Below are 20,093 nucleotides of genomic sequence, written 5' to 3' on the forward strand. Positions count from 1 at the left end.
TTATTATTTTCATTACAGTATATATTACTTCTACTATTCCTAAAGTAGTAGTAGCTTTGGAGTCAGGGAACATGTCTACCAACTCTGTTGCATTGTACTTTCCCAAGCACTTAGCACAGCGTTCAGCACACACTAAACACTCAATAAATATAATTTATTACCATTACTTCTTATCACTTCTACTGTAGTAGTAATAATGGATTGAGGGTTGAAAAATCACTCTTCAACTCCTGGCTCCCAGCTGTTTTTCTGTTTCTCTGAAGTGAAGATCATAAACCAGGTGCCCGGGGAGGAAATCAGCTGTGCCAACAACCTTGTTATTTTTTCCACTGATTCTGATTTTCACATTGAGATGCTTCATTTCTCATAAGACCCTGAATCCCAGCCCACTCTCCAGAAAAAGGGCTAGAATCCAAAAAGCCCTAGAAATCCACACCCTCCCCTTCCCCCAACTCTTTTCCAGCCAGGGACTGACAGTTGACTCCTGCATACCCACAGGGTTCCAGATTAAGATTCACCCAACAAGATGTATGTATAGATCTAGATATATTTATATATATATATATACATATATATAGATATACTCCATTTTTATTACCAATCAAAAAATAAATTCCATATTTTGTTTAGCAAATATTATCACCGCTTTGTGACAAAAGACAGAGACTCGAAACGAAACGGCCAAACTCCCGGGGAGTCAAACGTAAAACGATGCCAGAAAGAAAAAAAAAAATCACAAAAATATACAAATTAAAATCTTAATGCAAAATAAATAGTAGTTATGTGCTACGGTGGGTGTGACCTGTCTACTATATTTGGATGCTGTTTATGGAGGCTTTTTCCAGAACTCTATTCCTAAGGAGAAAAGCCCAGAAATGGGAAGAGGAAGGATGGTATAATTCCAGTATTGGTTTAGACCAAGAAACATGGGAGGGTGGAGATGGGCAGGGAGAGGGATGGGAAACTGATTGGGAGAGAAGGTAGTGGACCAGACCTGACTGAGAATGGTGTCTGCCCCATAGCTAAGGGAATGCACGGGCGGGGGGAGGCGCACAAGCAGGTGTGTTGATCGTCGAAAGGAGGTAGGTGGGGATTTGTATGTATGTGTGAGACACCACACACAACCATTTGTTCTGTGGCTTTCCCTCCCCATGAGACATGACCCCCTGACCCCTGGAAGATAGCAGGGAGAGGATGTAGTTAGCTCCTTGGGGTAGGTTAGCCCCCGGAGCAAGTGAAGGTGGAATTGCCACTGGGGAGAAAGATTCCCATTTCCCACGTGTTTGCCACGGGCCCAGGGCCTGAAGAGTTCTCTCTCCCCATGTAACTGGCTAGTGAGAGCATCCTTTGGGGGTGGCCCCCTCTGTAGATATGAGCAGGCAGTGGGGGACGAGGGTCAATAGGAGCCCCAGATAGGCTCCCTGGTCCCAAGAGCTTCAATTCTCCCGGCCCCCCGGCAGGTTTGATGCTCGGAGCGACGGGTGGTTGGAGAAGGGAGCAGATGATCCTAGCTTTCTTCCTCCCACCCCAATTTTCAGGCCTTGCCGCCACGCCCATTCTGTACCTGGGGGTCAGTAGAACGGCCTGGTCCCAAATGGTCGCTAACAGTGGTTCTGGGTCTGGTTCTAGCCACATCTCAGGGAAAGAGGTCCAGAAAGCCGTGCCAGGAGCGTCCCCCGCAGGATCGGGGGTACAGTACCGTTAGTGACGCCGCGGGGCACGGGTTGGGAAAGCGTCTCACAGACAGGAGAGTACCGGACGACGAGTGGTGGGTGGGGGGTTGGGGAGGGGGAGGAGTGTGTGTGTCTGTGTCTGTCTGTGTGTGTAGGCATTAAGTGGACTGGGTGAGGCCAAGGCGAGGGGGAATCCGTCGGGCTGCATAGTAAAGGGCCCAGGGATGCTTCCCATTCATTCCCCACCTCCCCCACATCCCAAGGTGAGGAAGGGAGAGGTCCGGACCCTGGTGGGATAACTAGCCTTGGGAACGGGAATCTGTAAACGGGGCTGAAGCCTCCTGGCTCGCAGGCCGCAGCCCTCCAGGTCGCCTGGCTCTGGGGCCGGGAGGGACGCGGCCCAGGCGGGGGACCTCCGGTTGGGGTGGATCCACCCTCTCTTTGGTACGAGCCCTGGGAGTGAGGGGCCCTGGGGTTGAAGGGCGGGTGGGCAAGGGGGAACACAGCCCGGGCCACGAGCCACCTCAGCCACAGGACACGACACAAACTGCCAGCTGGATTCTGGAGGATTCTGGTTTGGATGCCGTTTCCCGGCACAACCCTGCCCTTTCCCATCTGGCTGGCTGCGTTTCCGATCGGCACTTTCCAGAGGCTGCCGAGCTCTCCTCTCCTCAACCGGAGCCGGCACGCTCGGCTACCGCCCTCGCCCTAGTCCTCAGAAGCGCCGGGACCCTCGCCCCCTTTCGCTCTTCCCCGGTCCCGTGCCAGCCTCCAGCGGGCCCCCGGAAGTGATCCCCGAGGCGTGGGGGCTCCCTGAGTCGCAGAAACAGTCTGGAGCCTGGGCAGGGCTGAGGCTATGGCTATCGCTCCCCTAGAGGAAACCTGGGATGGGAGGCAGGGTGGGGGAAGGGGCACATAGGGACCCCCGAAACTCTTCCCTCTTTTTTTGTGTTTGTTTTTCTTAAAAAAAGGATTTTAAATAAAAAGTTCCTAGCCCTCCCCTCCCCCAGAAAGTTTAGAAACAGCAGCAATGAACTTTCTTTAGAAATTCTTTCAGTAAAAAATAACCCCTGCCTCTCAATGCCCTCCTCGCCCTGTCCCTTTGACGCCCACTCCTTGGGACCCTGGGGACCCCAGGTTTGCAGCAGCCAGTGCGCCTGTCCTGGCCGGGCTCGTGGGCTGGGCCTACGTTCCCCTGAGAGGGGTGAACCACCACCGGCTCTGGGGGTTAGCGGCCGGGGAGGGGGTCGGGAGGAGCACGGAGGGTAGCCGGGAGTGCGTTACGCACCCTGGTGCCCTCTGCCCCCGCTGTGGGTTTGGGCCCGCTGGGGAGGCCCCCCGGGGGACTGGGTGGGGGCCTCAGGCCCCGCCGTCAGATGGTATTCTCGTGGGGGTTGTGTTTGGCCTTGTGCAGCAGGGAGTTGTGTTCGTTGAGGAGGCTCGTCGTCTCGTCCAACTGGGGCAGCTCGGGCTTACCCGGGGGGCAGTTTTCCGTCCGGACCGGGCCTCCGTCCGTGGGCGACTGGGGGGAGCTGTCCAACCGTGAGGCCATTACCCCATTCTGGTACTGCTGCCGGGTGACCTGGGGACGGCAGAAAGAGAGAGAGAGAGGAGGGAGAGATGTCTGAGGGCACGTTCTGGATTCCTCTTGTACGTCCAAGGCTGGGTTCCCTTCACAGTCAGCTGAGAGGCCTCAGGGCCTTGGGGCACTTTAGCCGAAAGATGAAAATTTTGGAGGGGGGAAGGGGGAGACGAGGGGGCAGAGGATCAATAGCGCTGCGTCTGAAGAGAGCAACTCGTGCGCTCCCATTTGGGGGTCCCGGAGACTGGCGTCAGTGGGGAACTCACCTTGATGTACTGCAGGTCCATGAGGGCCCGGACGCTGAAGTCGGAAACGTACTGGCCCAGGAAGACGCTGCTGAGCTGGTTGGTGCTGCCGGTCAGGTTGGTGATCGCCACGGATTCGGACCGCTCACGGTAACTGAGGGAGGCTGAGCGGTTGAGGCCAGCCGGATGGGATGGGGAACGCAGTTCTGAAAGAGAGCCAAGGGTGTCCGTCAGGTCAGGAAGTCCCCTCCTCCCCTCTGCCCAAATCGCCTACTGGTTCAGGGGGAGCTACAGGCCGTAGAGCCAGAAACACCCAACACACATACGTACGTGTCAAAATAAGCACGCCGGAACTATCCAATGGAGCTGGAAGGATCCAGCCACAATAATAACGATAATAATGATAACAACAATAAATGGGGTACTTGTTAAGCCCTTCCTGGGTGCCAGGCACTGTACTGTACATCCAGGAGCTGTATTAACCAGTTTGTCCTACTTATGAGAAGTCCTTGGATAATTTTTGTTATGTGGCCCTAAAGCACCCTAAAAGAGTCCACTCATCTGAACGCACAATAATAATAATAATTATGGTATTTGTTAAGTGCTTACATTGCGCCATGCACTGTATTAAACTCTGGGGTGGATACAAGCAAATTGGGCTGGACACAGTCCCTGTCCCACATGGGGCTCACAGCCTTAGTCCCCATTTTGCAGATGAGGTAGCTGAGGCCCAGAGAAGTTAAGCGACTCGCCCAAGGTCACCCAGTAGACAAGTGGCGGAGCTGGGATCGGAGCCTAGGTCCTTCTGAATCCCAGGCCCGTGCTCTATCCACTGCTCCAAAGGAGAATACTCCATGGTCCCTTGGGATCCATCAGAAATTTACAGCCCAGGCCCTGATTCTCCCAGGTCAAAGATCCCAGTTGAATAAATCCAAGGTACTGCCACCTACCCCTAAGCTCAGTGGAAAGAGCCCGGGCTTTGGAGTCAGAGGTCATGGGTTCAAATCCCAGCTCCGCCACTTGTCAGCTGTGTGACTTTGGGCAAGCCACTTCACTTCTCTGTGCCTCAGTTCCCTCATCTGTAAAATGGGGATTAAGACTGTGAGCCCCCCGTGGGACAACCTCATCACCTTGTAACCTCCCCAGAGCTCAGAACACTGCTTTGCACATAGTAAGCACTTAATAACTGCCATCATTATTATTATTATTACCCCTAGCATCAGGCTTAAGCTAAGACTGTGAGGCCGTTGTTGGGTAGGGATTGGCTCTATCTGTTGCTGAATTTTACTTTCCAAGCGCTTAGTACAGTGTTCTGCACACATTAAGCGCTCAATAAATACGAATGAATGTATGAATAACCCCTGATTTTGGGGGGGTTTTTTATGGTATTTGTTAAGTACTTACTACGTGCCAGGTAGGGTACTAAGAGCTGGGGGGGATACGAGCTAATCAGGTTGACCACAGCCCATGTCCCACCCGGGGCTCACAATCCTATTCCCTATTTTACAACTGAGGAAACTGAGGTCCAATGCCCAAGTCTGTGCTCTATCCGCTAGTCCATGCTGCTGTCCTGAGCAATTTATACCAAATGAATAACAGCAAAAATAGAATGGCCCGTCAAGTCTCCTTAGAATCAGAGCTGGGTTCAGTCGGGTGCTCACAACAGTGTTTAGCATCTTGTGGAAGTTCCCGAATATTAAACCGTTGATGAATATAGATTCCAGGGCCTAAGAAGCAGCCTAAGAAGAAGTGGAAGAGCCCGGGCTTCAAAGTCAGAGGATGTGGGTTCTAATCCCGGCTCTGCCGCTTAATAATAATGGCATTTATTAAGTGCTTACTATGTGCAAAGCACTGTTCCAAGCGCTGGGGAGGTTACAAGGTGATCAGGTTGTCCCACAGGGGGGCTCACAGTCTTAATCCCCATTTTACAGATGAGGTAACTGAGGCCCAGAGAAGTTAAGTGACTTGCCCAAGGTCACACAGCTCACATTTTGTGGAGCCGGGATTTGAACCCACAACCTCTGACTCCAAAGCCCGGGCTCTTTCCACTCCATGCTGCTGTGTGACCTTGGGCAAGTCAATTCACTTCTCTGAGCCTCAGTGACCTCACCTGTAAAATGGGGATTAAAAGTGTGAGCCCTAAGTGGGACAGGGACTGTATCCAAACCATTTAGGGAAGCAGTGTGGCTTGGTGGAAAGAGTCCAGGCTTGGGAGTCAGAGGTCATGGGTTCTAATCCCGCCTCTGCCACTTGTCAGCTGTGTGACCTTGGGCAAGTCACTTCACTTCTCTGGGCCTCAGTTCCCTCATCTGACAAATGGGGATGAAGACTGTGAGCCCCACGTGGGACAACCTGATTACCTTATCTACCCCAGCGCTTAGAACAGTGCTTGACACATAGTAAGCGCTTAACAAATACCATCATTATTATAAGGTAGGGTCTCCTTGGGCCCCGGGGATAAATCTGCCCTTGGTCCTGACCGGATTTCCCTACACTAAGGCTCTATATTGGAAAAGGGGTAATAAGCATACAGGCAAGACAGCAAAACAACTAGACCCATAGCACAACTTCAAAAGGGGGGCAAAGGATGGAAAAGGGCTAGAAATCAATTTTCAAATGCTGAAAAAACTATATGGAGTATATTAAGTGGAAAGCATGTGCAAAGAGAAGCTATAACCTGGTGTTAGTATTGTTCAAGTTTTCTCCCCAAGACATTTTCATGAATAATCCAGGAGAGCAATCTGGACCACATGCAACTGCCAGCACGACTGGCAGAGACCTTTCCTCAGAAGTATTGATCAACAGCCCTTGGTGAACCCGGAGAGACCAAGTGACCAGACTGGCCCAAGGCAGAGCCTGTTTTTCCAGCGGAAAATTCCTCCGAGTTGTCCCGGGAGCAAACGAACTCTCAGCCGCAAGCCAATCCTTGTGGGGGAGAGCCCCAGAGTGATCTTAGACCACTGGTCCTGCCGCCAAGGCTTCGGGATCGTCTGAGAGCATCTTGAGCTGTCCTGACCCTACCTCTGTTTCCCTACTGCTCCCCTGTACAGTGTCACAATAATTGTGGTATTTGGTTCAGCACTTACTATGTGCCGGGCCCTGTACTGAGTGCCGGGGTAGATACAAGATAATCCGGTTGGAAACGGTCTCTGTCCCACACGGGGCTCACTGTCTTAATTCCCATCTTACAGATGAGGGAACTGAGGCACAGAGAAGTAAAGTGATTTGCCCAAGGTCACGCAGCCAACAAGTGGCAGAGTCGGGATTAGAACCCAGGTCTTTCCAACTCCCGGGCCAATGCTCTGGACACTGAGCCCAGGCCGGCTGGCTGTGAGTTGGGTGACAGCAGTAGTGGTGAGCTCCCCCACAACCCACCACCACTCCCGGGCAGCAGCTGGGAGTCAGACAGAAATCCGCTCCAGGCAGGGGAACCCAACTAAATGTCCACAAATCCGGGATGGTTTTCAGGCCGGGGCCAAAATATCAGCACAAAATGGATTGCTTGCCTTCTTTTTCACTGAGGAAAAAGAGAGCTGGATGGGGTTGCACCCTTAAACATGAGGGCTTGAAATGGCCCGGGGCATTCATTTTGGGATTGTCCTCCACAAATTCATCCACTGAATACTGCCCAGAGTACTTAGTTTCAGGCGCAGTGATGGACTAGAGACGGCTAACTTCTTGGGAGTTTTACCATTTCAGAAGAAAAGGAGAAAATCTGAAGCGACTTAGTCAAAGTAGAGAAAACAGCAAGAAGGTTCACTCTAACAGGTGCAAGTTTGACAGAGTATAGGAGGGAGAAAACATGGATTCAGGATGGGGGTTAAATACCTACTTGGGGGTTCAGCAGAGAATCAGAAACTGGAACCAAGTAGAGAACAGCCTGTACTACTGTGATCCATAACAAAGCCACCTGGTCCCCAGTAGACCGTAATAGGAGCAACTCATATTTTAAAAAAGAACTGGGAAGGCGTGGCTCAGGGTTTTTTTAAAACATAATATTGGTTAGGAGCTTATTATATGTCAAGCACTGTTCTAAGTGCTGGGGTAGACAGAAATCCATCAGGATGGACACAGTCCCTGTCCCACACAGGGCTCCCAGTCTAAGTATGAGGGAGAACAGGGAGAACATCCCCAATTTACAGTTAAGGAGACTGAGGCACAGAAAAGTTAAGATACTTGCTCAAGGACACACAGCACATAAGTGGCAGAGCCAGGATTAGAATCCAGGTCCTCTGACTCCTAGGCCCGTGGTCTTTCCACTAGGCCACATTGCTTCTTATCCGGATCAAATTTAAGGGTTCTCGTATCCAAAGGAACATGGGGAAATTGGAGAAGAGTAACCCCAAAATATTAAAAAGATGGAAAAACAGCGTCGGAGGGAAGATGGAAGGAGCTGGGATTAATTACTTTAAAAGTGAGAATATACATTAGGGCACAGCAGTCGGAGGGATTGTGGGGAGAGCGTCTCCAGGCTCAGGGCGAGGGTACGCGGGGCGAGGCCAAACGGACAGGGGGGCACCACATCCGATCACAGAAGCGGAGTGTAACTAGTTTCGTCTTCATGGGGAACGTGCCCACTGATTCTACTGTACTGTACTCTCCCAAGCACTTAGTATAGTGCTCTGCACACAATAAACGCTCAGTTCATAACTTTGATTGATTTTTACAACAGGCTGAAAAGGGAGGAGGCCACACAGGGATTCTCGAGGAGCTTAGCTGGAGTCCTCGTCCTCAGCCCCTTGTGAGGAAGAAGTTAATGTGACTACTGGAAGCTGAGGTTAAGATCCGTGAATGCGGGTGGCGAGAGCTTGTCCAGCCATGCACCGTGGCGTTACCTGAGAGCCGAAAAAGCAGGGAATCTCGCTTGGCAGCCGGGCATCCCAGCTGAACAGGAGCCACTGGCAGAGAGAGGAGCAGGGTCAGTGAAGGGCAGAATCTACAGGTCCTGGGAAAGGGCCAGGAGAATGGGAGTAGGAGGGTGTAGATTTCAGTGCAACCGGCCCACGGCGGGGCAGGGAGAAAGAGCTGCACGAACAGGAGTCGCTCGGAAACGGAGAGAGGGCTCAAGGGAAAGGCAGGAAAGCGGATCACCGTGTGTCCTAAGCTGAAGGCAGCCTGATTCAAAACGTCTTCAGCCAGACCCTCCCCGTCTTGAGGGTCAGGTGGGGGAAATGAGGCAAGAATGGACAGGTCTTTGAAATTACTCCCTGGGCCACCCCGGCTATCATCATCGCCGTCATCTTGCTCATGTAACTGAGCCCCTACTTGGTAGCTCTTCGGGGGCAGGGAATGTGTCCATTTGTGGTTGTATTGTACTCTCCCAGCACTTAGTACAGTGCTTTGCACACAGTAAGCGTTCAATAAATACGACTGAATGAATGAACACAAAACATGGTACAAGTGGCTTGGGCACACAGATTAAAAGGAGACACGGCCCCATCCTCAAGGAACTTACGATCTGTCGGACTACAGGTGTCGGGGAAGGGAGGCTCCAGGGTGATCTCCGATTAGCACCCAAGATTCAGTCAGAAACTCAGGGCTGAGGCCCTCCACTCCTCCTGGCAAAGGAGGCCACAGCCGGGCAGTTCTGGCAGTTCATCCTATCAGCTAGAAGAGGGTACCGGGGCACCAAAGCACACACGTAGGTACTCTTTGTAGGTTCTCTGGTTGCCAGAATAGAACCTCTCTCTGGACACAAGCCAAGATTCCAGCTCAGTATCAGTTTTTCGGGGAGTTTGCCAGGCCCAACAGCCTGGCTCTTGGAGGGCCAGGGAATTGAGAGAGACGGGGTCATCATGTCCTTTGACACACACATGTACAGTCCGTTTGGGCTGCCAGGCTTTATATTTCCAACCACAGCACGTGACCTCGGTGTACAAGGGTTTTAACTATCACAGTTATTATTCCGATACTTGTTAAGCCCTTACTACGTGCCGAGGACTGTTCTAAGCACTGGGGTGGAAATAAGATAATCAGTTCAGACACAATCCCCGTCCCACACGGGGCTCGCAGCACAGGGCCTGAATGGTAGGTGAGCAGGGGCCGTTAAGTTGTATTGCCGTTCCTTGACCGTTGTTTGTCCCTGAGTTCACGAGGAAACTGGAGTCGACCTGGGGACTGCTGACCTTATACCTTGTGAACTTGTTTCCCAATTCAGCCCCCCCTCCCCATCCAGAATCACTTCTCTCCGCTCTCCCTAAACTCTTCCCAGTGTCTAGATTTGCTGACTGACCCCAGCTTCCTCCCCTCCCGAGTCCCCCTGACCCCTAAGGCCGACCCAACTGACAAAACCCGCGGGCCCTTGAGCGGGCCCTTTCAGGCCAGGTCGAGGACCCGCTCCGGACTTGTCTTACCTGAGCCAGGGGTGGGGGTGGTGAGGGCCATGGTCCCGTAATAGGAGAAGGCACCCGTCTCAAACTTCATGTTCTCCTTCCCAGCTTCTACCTCCACCTTCCCCTGAAAGGGCAGGGACAAGTCAGGAAGAGAGTCAGCCCAGGAAAATGAGAAGCAGGGAGAAGCCCGGCCAGGGGATGGGGGGCTCTTGGTCTAGTTGATGTCGAGACGGAATGGGGAGGGCTGAGAAATTGGGCCTGTTAACATGAACAAGGGGCAACTGGCTGGTGGTGGGACTAAGTGAGGAGGTCATTCCCAGGCTTTCCGCCGGCAGAAGAGGCCAGGTCGGGGAGAAGCAGCAGCTGAGAACAGCGGGAGCCTTCCGAGGCCTATCCACACCCAGCCCACTAGTGGCGGCCGGGACTGGTCGGGAAAGGGAGCCGGAGAAGGGAGGCGTGGGGAGAAGGGCAGAAGGAGATCAGGATGGGGGTAAGGGTGAGGTCAATCCAGGGGAGGGGAAAGAGAAGCCTCAGGTTACGGGGTGGGAGGGCCGAGCTAGGGAAGGGGAAGGGCTGGAGGGTGAACAGGGTGAAACTCACCTGTAAAATGAGGATGAAGTAGTCAGCCGGCTTGTTGCGGACGTAAAGGAAGTGGCGGGCACATTGCTTGTTGCCCTCGTCAAACTTGAGCTCCTGGATGACGTCTGGGTACTTGAGCAGACGGAGCAGGATCTTCTCGGATATCAGGGAGGGGCTGAACAGAGGCACCTCTGAGGGAGAGAAAATGGAGAGACGGGTTCCAGAGGCCAGGGTGGAGGGCAGGGGATCGGAGCAGCGTTTCCCCGGCTCTGCCAGCACAAGACCCCACTCCCAAGCTGCTCTGGCCATGAGGCCAGTTCCTCTCCTCACAGCTGATGGCAGTGATGATGAGAAGCAACGGGGCCTAGTGGATAGAGCACGGGACTGGAAGTCCAAAGGGACGGGGATCTAAACTCAACTCTGCCACTTGTCCCCCCGGGCAAGACGCTTAACTTCTCTGTGCCTCAGTTACCACATCTGTAAAGCTAAGACTGTGAACCCCTTTGTGAGACATGGACTGTGTCCAACCTGATAAACTTGTATCTACCCGTGTGCTTAGTGTAGTGCCTGGCACATAGTAAGCACTTAACAAATACCATTAAAAAAAAATATTGGCTCCAAACCACTCAGGTCAAGGTGCTTTGAGAACCATCTTGGAAGAAGCAGAATCTGAGCATTGAAAGAGACCTTGAGAGATCTGGTCCAGCCCCGGCATCCGAGCAAAGGAATATCTGAATTATCCAGACTGGAGTCTCATCTGTCCTAGAAAATCTCCCTGTCTGTAAACTCTGAGAGCTGGGTTTTTCCAAAACCTTTCCTACCATTATTTATGCTCACTTCCCATCCTCCTATTTACACTCCAGCATCCTCTCTACAAAAACCCTTCATTTACTTGAAGACAAGTATTGTATCTCATCAGGCATCTCTTAGCCTAAACATCTCAAATTCCTTTAACCTTTTTCCACAGATTAGATTTTCCATTCCCTCCTGAAACTGGAGAATAATAATTATAACAACTCTGAAATGTATTAAGTACTTACTACAACTAAGCAGCAGGGTAGACACAAGCTGACCTGACTGCACACAGCCCCTGCCTCTCACTCTACGAGGTAGAGTCAGCAGGCATCTTATCCCCATTTTACAGGAGGGAAAACAGAGAAGCTGTGCAGTCTAATGGTAAGAGCAGGGGCCTGCGAGTCAGAGGAATCGGGTTTCTCATGCAGGTTCTGCCACTCACCAACTGCGTGACCTTAGGCAAGTAATTTAACTTCTCTGTGCTTCAGTTTCCACATCTATGAAATGGGAATTCCATACCTATTCTACCTCCCACTGGGACAGGGACTATGTCTGAACCAGTCATCTTGTACCTACCCCAGTGCTTAACAATTAATTTAGGCAAAGAGGGTAAATGAGTGGCAGAGCTGAGATTAGACCCCAGGTATCCTTCCTCCCAATCCCAAGATCTTTCCAGTAGGAATGAAGGGTCTCTAAGGGCTCAAGAGGTAGACCTTTTTCATTCACACTGTAAATTAGTTGCCGATTTGTACTTCCCAAGCGCTTAGTACAGTGCTCTGCACACAGTAAGCACTCAATACATACAATTGAATGAATGAATGAATGAATGAATGAATAGCAGAGCTTAGGGGTGGGGACACAGCCATGCCAGTCCTAGGAAAGGAAGAAGTCCCTCACCCTATGGGCCATTATTCAATGCCACATGGAACAAAGGATGGTGGAAAGTTGGGGAGAACCTTGGTGATGGAAGGAGCCAAAGTCAGAGGATGCAGATATTTGTGAGTGTAAGAAAGTGTACAAGAATGGGCATTCTGTAAGGCATGTCTATTTGAGAAGATGTTGGGGGGAAAGAAACCCTAGGAATTCTTGGTTTTTTGGGAGATTTTTTTATTTGTTAAGCGCTTTACATTGTGACAGGCACTATACTAAACGCCGGGGTCGATACAAGCTAATCGGGTTGGACACGGTTCCTGGCTCACAGGGGGCTCACAGTCTTATTCCCCATATTATAGATGAGGTAATGGAATCCATTGGAACAGGCAATGAATCCCCACTGGAATGGAATGGATTCGTTGCCTGTTCCAATGGATAGGCCACTCTGCTTCTCAATGTAACAGCTGGAAGACTGTATACTCATTGTGGGCAAGGAACACGTCTACTAATTCTGTTGTACTGTACTCTCCCAAGTGCTTAGTACAGTGCTCTGCACACACGAAGTGCTCAATAAATACGATTGATTGATGGCTTAGACTAGTTCCCTGCCTACGTGGGGCTTACAGTCTAGAGGACGAACTTACAGTCTCGTCTACTATTATTTTTGCATTTGTTAAGTGCTTACTGTGTTTCAAGCACTTAGAGCAAAATTTGGCACATACTAGGCGCATAAGAAATACCACAATAAAATAAAATGAAATAAAATAAATAAAGTGCCGTTCTAAGTGCTGGGGAAGACACAAGTTGATCAGGTGGGACACAGTCCCTGTCCCACGTGGGGCTCACATTCTAAGTAGGAGGGAGAACAGGCAATGAATCCCCATTTTACAGAAGAGAAAACTAAAGTTCAGAGAAGTAAAGTGACTTGCCCAAGGTTACTCATCAAGGCAACTGGCAGGGTCGGAATTAGGACCCAGGTTCTCTGATCCTCAGGCTCATGCTCTTTCTGTTTAGGCCACGCTACTCCTCACGTTCCCTCTAGTAACAAATTAAGGACTTTCCTTAATCTTGTATCTCCCTAATCTTCATAGTCTTAATCTGAAATCTACCTCTGCCCTTTGTCCCCAGGGTATGCTTAATAAATACCATAACTACTCATTACCATAACTATCATTTCTATCCATGGATCTGACCAAAACCTTCCCAGAGCCACTGATATTTTCTACCTGCACAACCCCCAATTCCATAATAGTTAGAACTCTAACTGTGGAATTGTTCAGCGCTTGTTACATGCCAAGTTCTGTACTGAGCACTAGTCATAAAACAGACTATAGACTCCAGAATGTATGCTCTACAGTCTATCAACTCTGTTGTACTATACTCTCCCAAGTGCTTAGTACAGTGAACGCTCAATAAAAATGACTGATTGATTGACTGGGCTTGACCGAACGGCTGTGACTGATTGATTGACTGGAGGCAAGCAGCTCTGTTGACAGAGTGTCTGTCTCATACGAGGCTTCCAGTTTAACGGGGAGGGAGAACCGGCATTCAATCCCCATTTTGGAGATGAGGAAACCGAGGCCCAGAGGAGGTAAGTGATTCACCCAAGATCCCACAGCAGGCAAGGGGCACGGCTAGGATTAGAACTCAGGTCCTTTGACTCCCATGCCTGTGCTCCTTCCACTAGGTCACACGGTTTAGCAAATGAGAACACCCCCCCCACCATCCCCGCCACCACCGCTCTCCCCCGGTGCTCTGACCTGTCGCTAGGAAGCGATGAGCAGCCAGCAGCAGCTGGGGCGAGATCTTCACTTTCAGCTCATTGTCGGGGTCCTTGAAGGCCGAGAAGTCCCGCTTGTTCTTCTGGTTGCCGACCCGCTTGCGGCTGCGATTGTCCGCTGCGGGGCGAGAGTTGGGGGCTCAGCCTGGCCTCGGCCACCCGTCCCCTCGGGCTCCCCCTCCAGACGCCGGTTCGGGTGCGTGGCGATCCTCCGGCCTCCGGTTAACGTTCCCTAGGCTGACCCCTCCCACGCGTTCTCTTGGCCTTGACCCTCCCGACCTAGGGATTCCAGATTCCAAACCACGGGGAGCGGGGTGGGGGAGAGGACAGAGATCAGGAGCCGCTCCTGGGAGAGCCTCTGAAGAGAAGGGGGTGAACCTCACTGTACATATCCGACTCATCCAAGATCTCGGATTTGATGATCTCCTCGATGACATCCTCCAGCGTCACCAGACCCAGCACCTCGTAGAAAGGGTCGCCCTCGCCTTCGTTGTTCACCTTCTGCACGATCGCCAGGTGGGACTTCCCTATCGAGCCAAACAGAGTGTCAAGGATGGCCCTGGGGAGCAGAGTCTCAGAGCGGGGGACCCACCAACCCTCCCCGGACCGTACCCCCAAACCCGCCGTTCCGGGGGGTGTGTTTCCGCCACGTGGAGAGCCGCAGAGAACTCTTGCTATCGCGGGGGGAAAGGGGAAGTGCCTACCCACTAGGAATTTGGGGAGCTTGTCTTGGGGTGACTAGCGGGGCTCATTTTTTTTTTAAATGCGGGGTGAAATCAGACAAACTTTAAAAACTTGTCAAGAAAAAACCGGGGTTAGCTTCTTTTTAGAAGAGAAAATTCCTCTAGGCTGCTCCAATTGAGTGGAAGTGATAGTATTTATTAAGCACTACTCGGTGCAGATCACTGTACTAAGCACTGGGAGAAGATACGCAGGTAGGAATTTATTTATTTATGTATATTACTGTCAGCCTCCCCCTCTAGACTGTGAGCTCACTGGGGGAAGGAAATGTGTCTGTCTGTTGGTGCTGTTGTACTGTAGTCTCCCAAATGCTTGGTGCAGTGCTTTGCACACAATAAGCGTTCAATAAATAAGACTGAATGAATGAACTAAACATGGTTGCCGTTCCTTGCGGAGCTCGCAGTCTAAAAGGAGGCAGGAAAAGGGCTGATTGAGCACCTTAGAGCCAATGGTGAGGACTTTCTGTTCGATGAGGAGGTGGATGGGCAGCCACTAGAGTTCTGAGGAGGGACGGATTAATCGACTGACTTGGGTTTGAAGATGGGTGCCCCGTGTTTGAGTGCCAATTGAAGGTGACTGCCCTGGGACCCAAGAGCCAGAGGGGCAGGTGGCCACGGGTTTCACCTCTGCGGTTAAAGGTCCCGAAGTAAAGCCCAAAGCCTGCTTGCTAATAATAATGATGGTATTTATTAAGTGCTTACTATGTGTCAAGCACTCTTCTGAGCGCTGGGACAGAAATGAACCAGTCGGGTTAGACACAGTCCCTGTCCCACTTGGGGCTCAAAGTCTTAATCCCCACTTTAAAGATGAGGTGACTGAGGCACAGAAGTGAAGTGACTTAGCCCATGGTCACACAGCAGACAAGTGGCAGAGGCAGGATTAGAACCCGTGACTTTCTGAGTCCCAGGCCGGGGCTCTACCCACTAGGCCACGCTGCTTTCCCTGTGATAAACTGTGAACAAATTGTTAAGAGAGACTGCTTTGCTGGCTGAGCCGGCCCAGTCTCCACACAATCAGCTAGCAGATGGGTGACGGAGAACCGCGATCCAGGTTTGGGGGTGGTTAATTCCCAGGGGCTTTTTGTTGTGTTGTTTTTAATGAATCTGGATAGAATTGGGTGAGATTCAAAGAATTCACCATTATGGCTTATGAGAGGTTAAAATGAAAGTTGTTTTTAATGAATCTGGATAGAACTGGGTAAGATTCGAAGAATTCACCGTTATGGCTTATGAGAGGTTAAAATGAAAGGGTCCTGCCCGGTAAGCTCCCTCAGGGCAGCTCCTTAAATTGAGGCCTGAGAGATGGAGGAGGGGAATGCTGGGGGGCACTCAGGATGGAGAGGGGGACAGGCCTGGGCCTAGGTTTCCCAGTCGTTACACACCAGGTTCAGAGATGTCAGTCTCTGAGATTCCTCCTGGCATCACCGACCCAGAAGGAAGTGGCTCATGGGAGCTCAAGAGACCCACCCTCAGCTGCCTGCTTCTTTTTTTTTATGATATTTGTTAAGCACTTAATACGTATCAGGCAGCGTACTAAGCGCTGGGTGGACATAAGACATTTGTTCTGACGACTTTGACACCTGTCTACATGCTCTGTTTCGTTGTCTGTCTCCCCCTTCTAGACTGTGAGCACATTGTTGGGTAGGGACCGTCTCTATATGTTGCCAACTTGTACTTCCCAAGTGCTTAGTACAGTGCTCTGCACACAGTAAGCGCTCAATAAATACGATTGAATGAATGAATGAATAAGCTAATCAGGTTGGACACTATGTCAGTTGGTCAGTAGTCAGTCAATGTGTGTGCAGAGCACTGTACTAAGCACTTGAGAGAGTACGATATAACAACATAACAGACACGAGCTTACAGTCTAGAGGGGGAGTCAGACACTAATATAAATAAATAAATTACAGATAGGTACATAAGAGCTGTGGGGCTGGGAGGGGGATGATTAAAGGGAGCAAGGCAGGGTGATGCAGGAGCGAATGGGAGAAGAGGAAAGGGGGCTTAGTCAGGGAGGACCTCTTGCGGGAGATGTGCCTTCAGTAAGGCTTTTAAGGAGGGGAGAGAAATTTTCTGTCGGATCTGAGGAGGGTTCCGAGCCAGGACGAGGGCAACAAAGGGATGGATGAGATCAAGTTACAGTGGAAGGTTAGCATCAGAGGAACAAAGTGTGTGAACTGGGTTGCAGTAGGAGAGTAACAAGGTGAGATAAGAAGGGGCAAGGTGATTGAGTGCTTAAAAGCCAACGGTGAGGAGTTTCTGTCTGATACAGAGGTGGATGGGCAACCACTGGAGGTTCTTGAGGAGAGAAGAAACAAAGCCTCAGTGGGCTTGTAGAAAAATGACTCAGGCATCAGAGTGAAGTACCGACTGGAGTGGGGTGAGAGAGGAGGTAGGAAAGTCAGCAAGGAGGCTGATACAGTCAAGGCGGGACAGGATAAGTGATTGGATTAACGTGGCAGCAGTTTGGATGGAGAGGACTGGGCGAATTTTAGCGATGCTGTGATGGTCGAACAAACAGGATTTAGTGATGGATTGGATATGTGGGTTGAATGAGAGAGAGAAGTCAAGGATAATGCCAAGGTAATGGGCTTGTGAGACGGAAAGGATGGTGGTGCCACCTACGGTGATGGTAAAGTCAGGGGGAGGACAGGGTTTGGGTCGGAAGGTAAGAGGAGCAGGCGGCCGAGGATTTCGCCTCTGTAGTTAAAGATCCTGAAGTAGAGCATGATGCATGCCTATTAATCAATCAATCAATCGTATTTATTGAGCGCTTACTGTGTGCAGAGCACTGTACTAAGCGCTTGGGAAGTACAAGTTGGCAACATATAGAGATAGTCCCTACCCAACAGTGGGCTCACAGTCTAAAAGGGGGAGACAGAGAACAAAACCAAACATACTACCAAAATAAAATAAATAGAATAGATATGTAAAAGTAAAATAAACAAATAAATAAATAAATAGAATAATAAATATGTACAAACATATATACATATATACAGGTGCTGTGGGGAAGGGAAGGAGGTAAGATGGGGGGATAATAATGATGGTATTTGTTAAGCATTTAACACTGTGATGATGACGATGGTATTTGTTAAGTGCTTACTATGTGCCAAGCACTGTGCTAAATGCTGGGGTAGATACAAGCTAATCAGATTAGACAGTTCCTGTCCCACATGGGACTAACAGCCTTAATCCTCGCTTTACAGATGAGCTAACCGAGGCACAGAGAAGTGAAGTGACTTGCCCAAGGTCACACAACAGACAAGTGGCAGAGTCATGCTCTATCCACTATACCACACTGCTTCCTCTGTAATAAACTGTTAACAAATTGTTAACCAACTGTTCTGCCAGCTGAGTCTGGCCCAGTCTCCACAGAGGCAGCAAGTAGAGAGGCGACAGAAAAACACGATCCAGGTTTCTCTAGTTTTTTTTTTTTTTAAACGAATCTGTATAAAATTGGGTAAGATTGAAAGCAAAAGGAGCCTGGGAAACCACTGCTGCCTGCTCAGATCAGCTCTCTCAGTGAGTGCAGTTCCTTAGTTTGAGGGCTGAGAAATGGTTGGTAAAAGTGGTGGGGCGCTCAGGGCAGGGGCGGGGCCTAGGCTCCCCAGACCTTACGCATCAGGTTCCCAGATGTCAATCTCTGGTTCCCCTTGGCGTCACCGACCGAGAAGGAAGTGGCTCATCGGAGCTCTAGAGAGCCGCCCTCAGCAGTCCTCTTTTCTTTTTCAAAACGGTACTTGTTAAGTGTTTACTATGTGCCATACTATGCGTACAAACTAAGCACTGGGGTAGATAGGAGGTAACCAGGTTGGACACAGTCCATCTCCCACATGGGACTCACACTCTCCCTCTTTTACAGATGAGGGAACTGAGGCACAGAGAAGTTATATGACACAGCAGACAAGTGGCAGAGCTGGGATTAGAACTCAGGTCCTTCTGACTCCTAGTCCCGTGTTCTAGCCACGCCGCTTCTCTAGAAGGACTCAGTAGCTGTTTTCACAAATGTCTGTTCTCACATACATGTGCTCTTTCAGCACCGCCATCATGCATGTTTGTTCTCTGTGAACACTTGGAGCCACCCAGCCCTCCCCCAACTAGGGAGGTGGCCCAGGGCACATTTCTCTCTGTTCTCAAAGCCATTAGTGAATTAGGCTAGGCTATAATTAGGCCATGTGGGGGCTATAATTAGGGAGGAGGGTAGACCACCACATAAAGGGAGAAGGTTACAAGCGGAAGAGACAGTGACAGGATCGAGAAGCGGAGTCGTGTGAAACAGCTCAGCCTCCTGGCTTCGGGGACCTGGGACTCTCTTGAACTCTTGTTCTCAGGCCTGGATTTCCAGGCTTGATTCCTTGATTCCCCAACCTGGGGAACCCGGACCCCACCTTCCAGAGACGGAAGAGCAAAGACCAGCCATGAGGAACACTCCTGCAGCTCCAGAATTGTGCAACCTGTTCACATGCGGGAGCACAGGGGAAAAACCCACAGATAGAAGCGGCGTAGCCTAGCGGGCCCGGGAGTCAGAGGACCTGGATTCTTATCCCAGCTCGGCCACCTGTCTGCTGTGTGCTGGGCAAGTCACTTCACTTCTCTGGGCCTCAGTTATCTCATCAGTAAAATGGGGATTAAGACTGTGAGCCCTCTGTGGGACAGGGACTGCTTCCAACCTGACTATCTTGTACCAAGCTCAGCCCTCAGTGCCATGCCTAGCACAGAATAAGCACTTAACAAATACTATTTTGAAAAAAAAAGTATTTACTGGGGGCAAGGGGATTCCGGACCCTGCACGGTTCGGCAGCACACAGGCCACAAGCCCCAGGCCCCAGACGAGACCCCGCCAGACCCCAGCCTGTTTTAGGAACCCTGCTGAGCTCCCAAATCTCTCTTCATGTGCTTGAAGGTTCTCCAAACCATGGGAGAGTGGCGGTCCAATGAGCCCCAGCCCAGTCAAGGCCAGGCTTGACAAAGTCACCAGAATCTCAGGCAGTTTGTGTAGGGCATTACAACGGGCCCTGGGCCAGTCCCGTGCCGGCAACTCCCAATCCTTTAATCAGTGCTATTGGCTGAGCTCCTCCCAGGAGCAAACACTGCACTGAGTGGTGAGGACAGTACAACAGAAGCAGGATACATGATCCCTGACCTCAAGGAGTTTAAAGTCGAATGGGGGAGACAGACTGACAGAAAGCACTGACGAATAGTGAAAGGAGGAGGGAAAACAAGGACACAGTAGGAAGTCGTTCAAATGTCCAAACTAAAGGACTAAATAATCGACTATCAAATTGTAAGCTCGTTATGAGCAGGGAATCTGCCTGCTAATTCTGCTGTACTGTCCTCTCCCAGGTGCTTAGTACAGTGCTCTGCACATAGGAAGCGCTCAATAAAGACCATCAATTGAAATACAGAGTTACTAAAGTGTGACGGATGGATGTCGGGTTGATGCAACTAAGGTGTGGTGAATTACCGGGGAAGGCTACTTGGAAGAGGTGGG

At 50.7% G+C, this 20,093-nt stretch overlaps 1 protein-coding gene across 1 annotated transcript in view; it reads right to left on the reverse strand.

The window, feature by feature from the left end:
* Nucleotides 1–589: 589 nt before the first annotated feature.
* The window catches only part of CNNM4 (cyclin and CBS domain divalent metal cation transport mediator 4), a 41,423-nt gene continuing 21,919 nt past the window's right edge, over nucleotides 590–20,093 (reverse strand). Inside the window, exons 2-8 of the mRNA XM_038759154.1 lie at nucleotides 14,243–14,386; nucleotides 13,840–13,977; nucleotides 10,433–10,602; nucleotides 9,854–9,956; nucleotides 8,336–8,398; nucleotides 3,522–3,706; nucleotides 590–3,255 (exon numbers count right to left, since the gene is read on the reverse strand). Coding sequence (XP_038615082.1) covers nucleotides 3,046–3,255; nucleotides 3,522–3,706; nucleotides 8,336–8,398; nucleotides 9,854–9,956; nucleotides 10,433–10,602; nucleotides 13,840–13,977; nucleotides 14,243–14,386 — 1,013 coding nt within the window. The 3' untranslated portion in view covers nucleotides 590–3,045. The remainder of the gene's footprint in view (nucleotides 3,256–3,521; nucleotides 3,707–8,335; nucleotides 8,399–9,853; nucleotides 9,957–10,432; nucleotides 10,603–13,839; nucleotides 13,978–14,242; nucleotides 14,387–20,093) is intronic.

The sequence above is a fragment of the Tachyglossus aculeatus genome, chromosome 17 (assembly GCF_015852505.1).
Source record: "Tachyglossus aculeatus isolate mTacAcu1 chromosome 17, mTacAcu1.pri, whole genome shotgun sequence".
Taxonomy (NCBI): domain Eukaryota; kingdom Metazoa; phylum Chordata; class Mammalia; order Monotremata; family Tachyglossidae; genus Tachyglossus; species Tachyglossus aculeatus.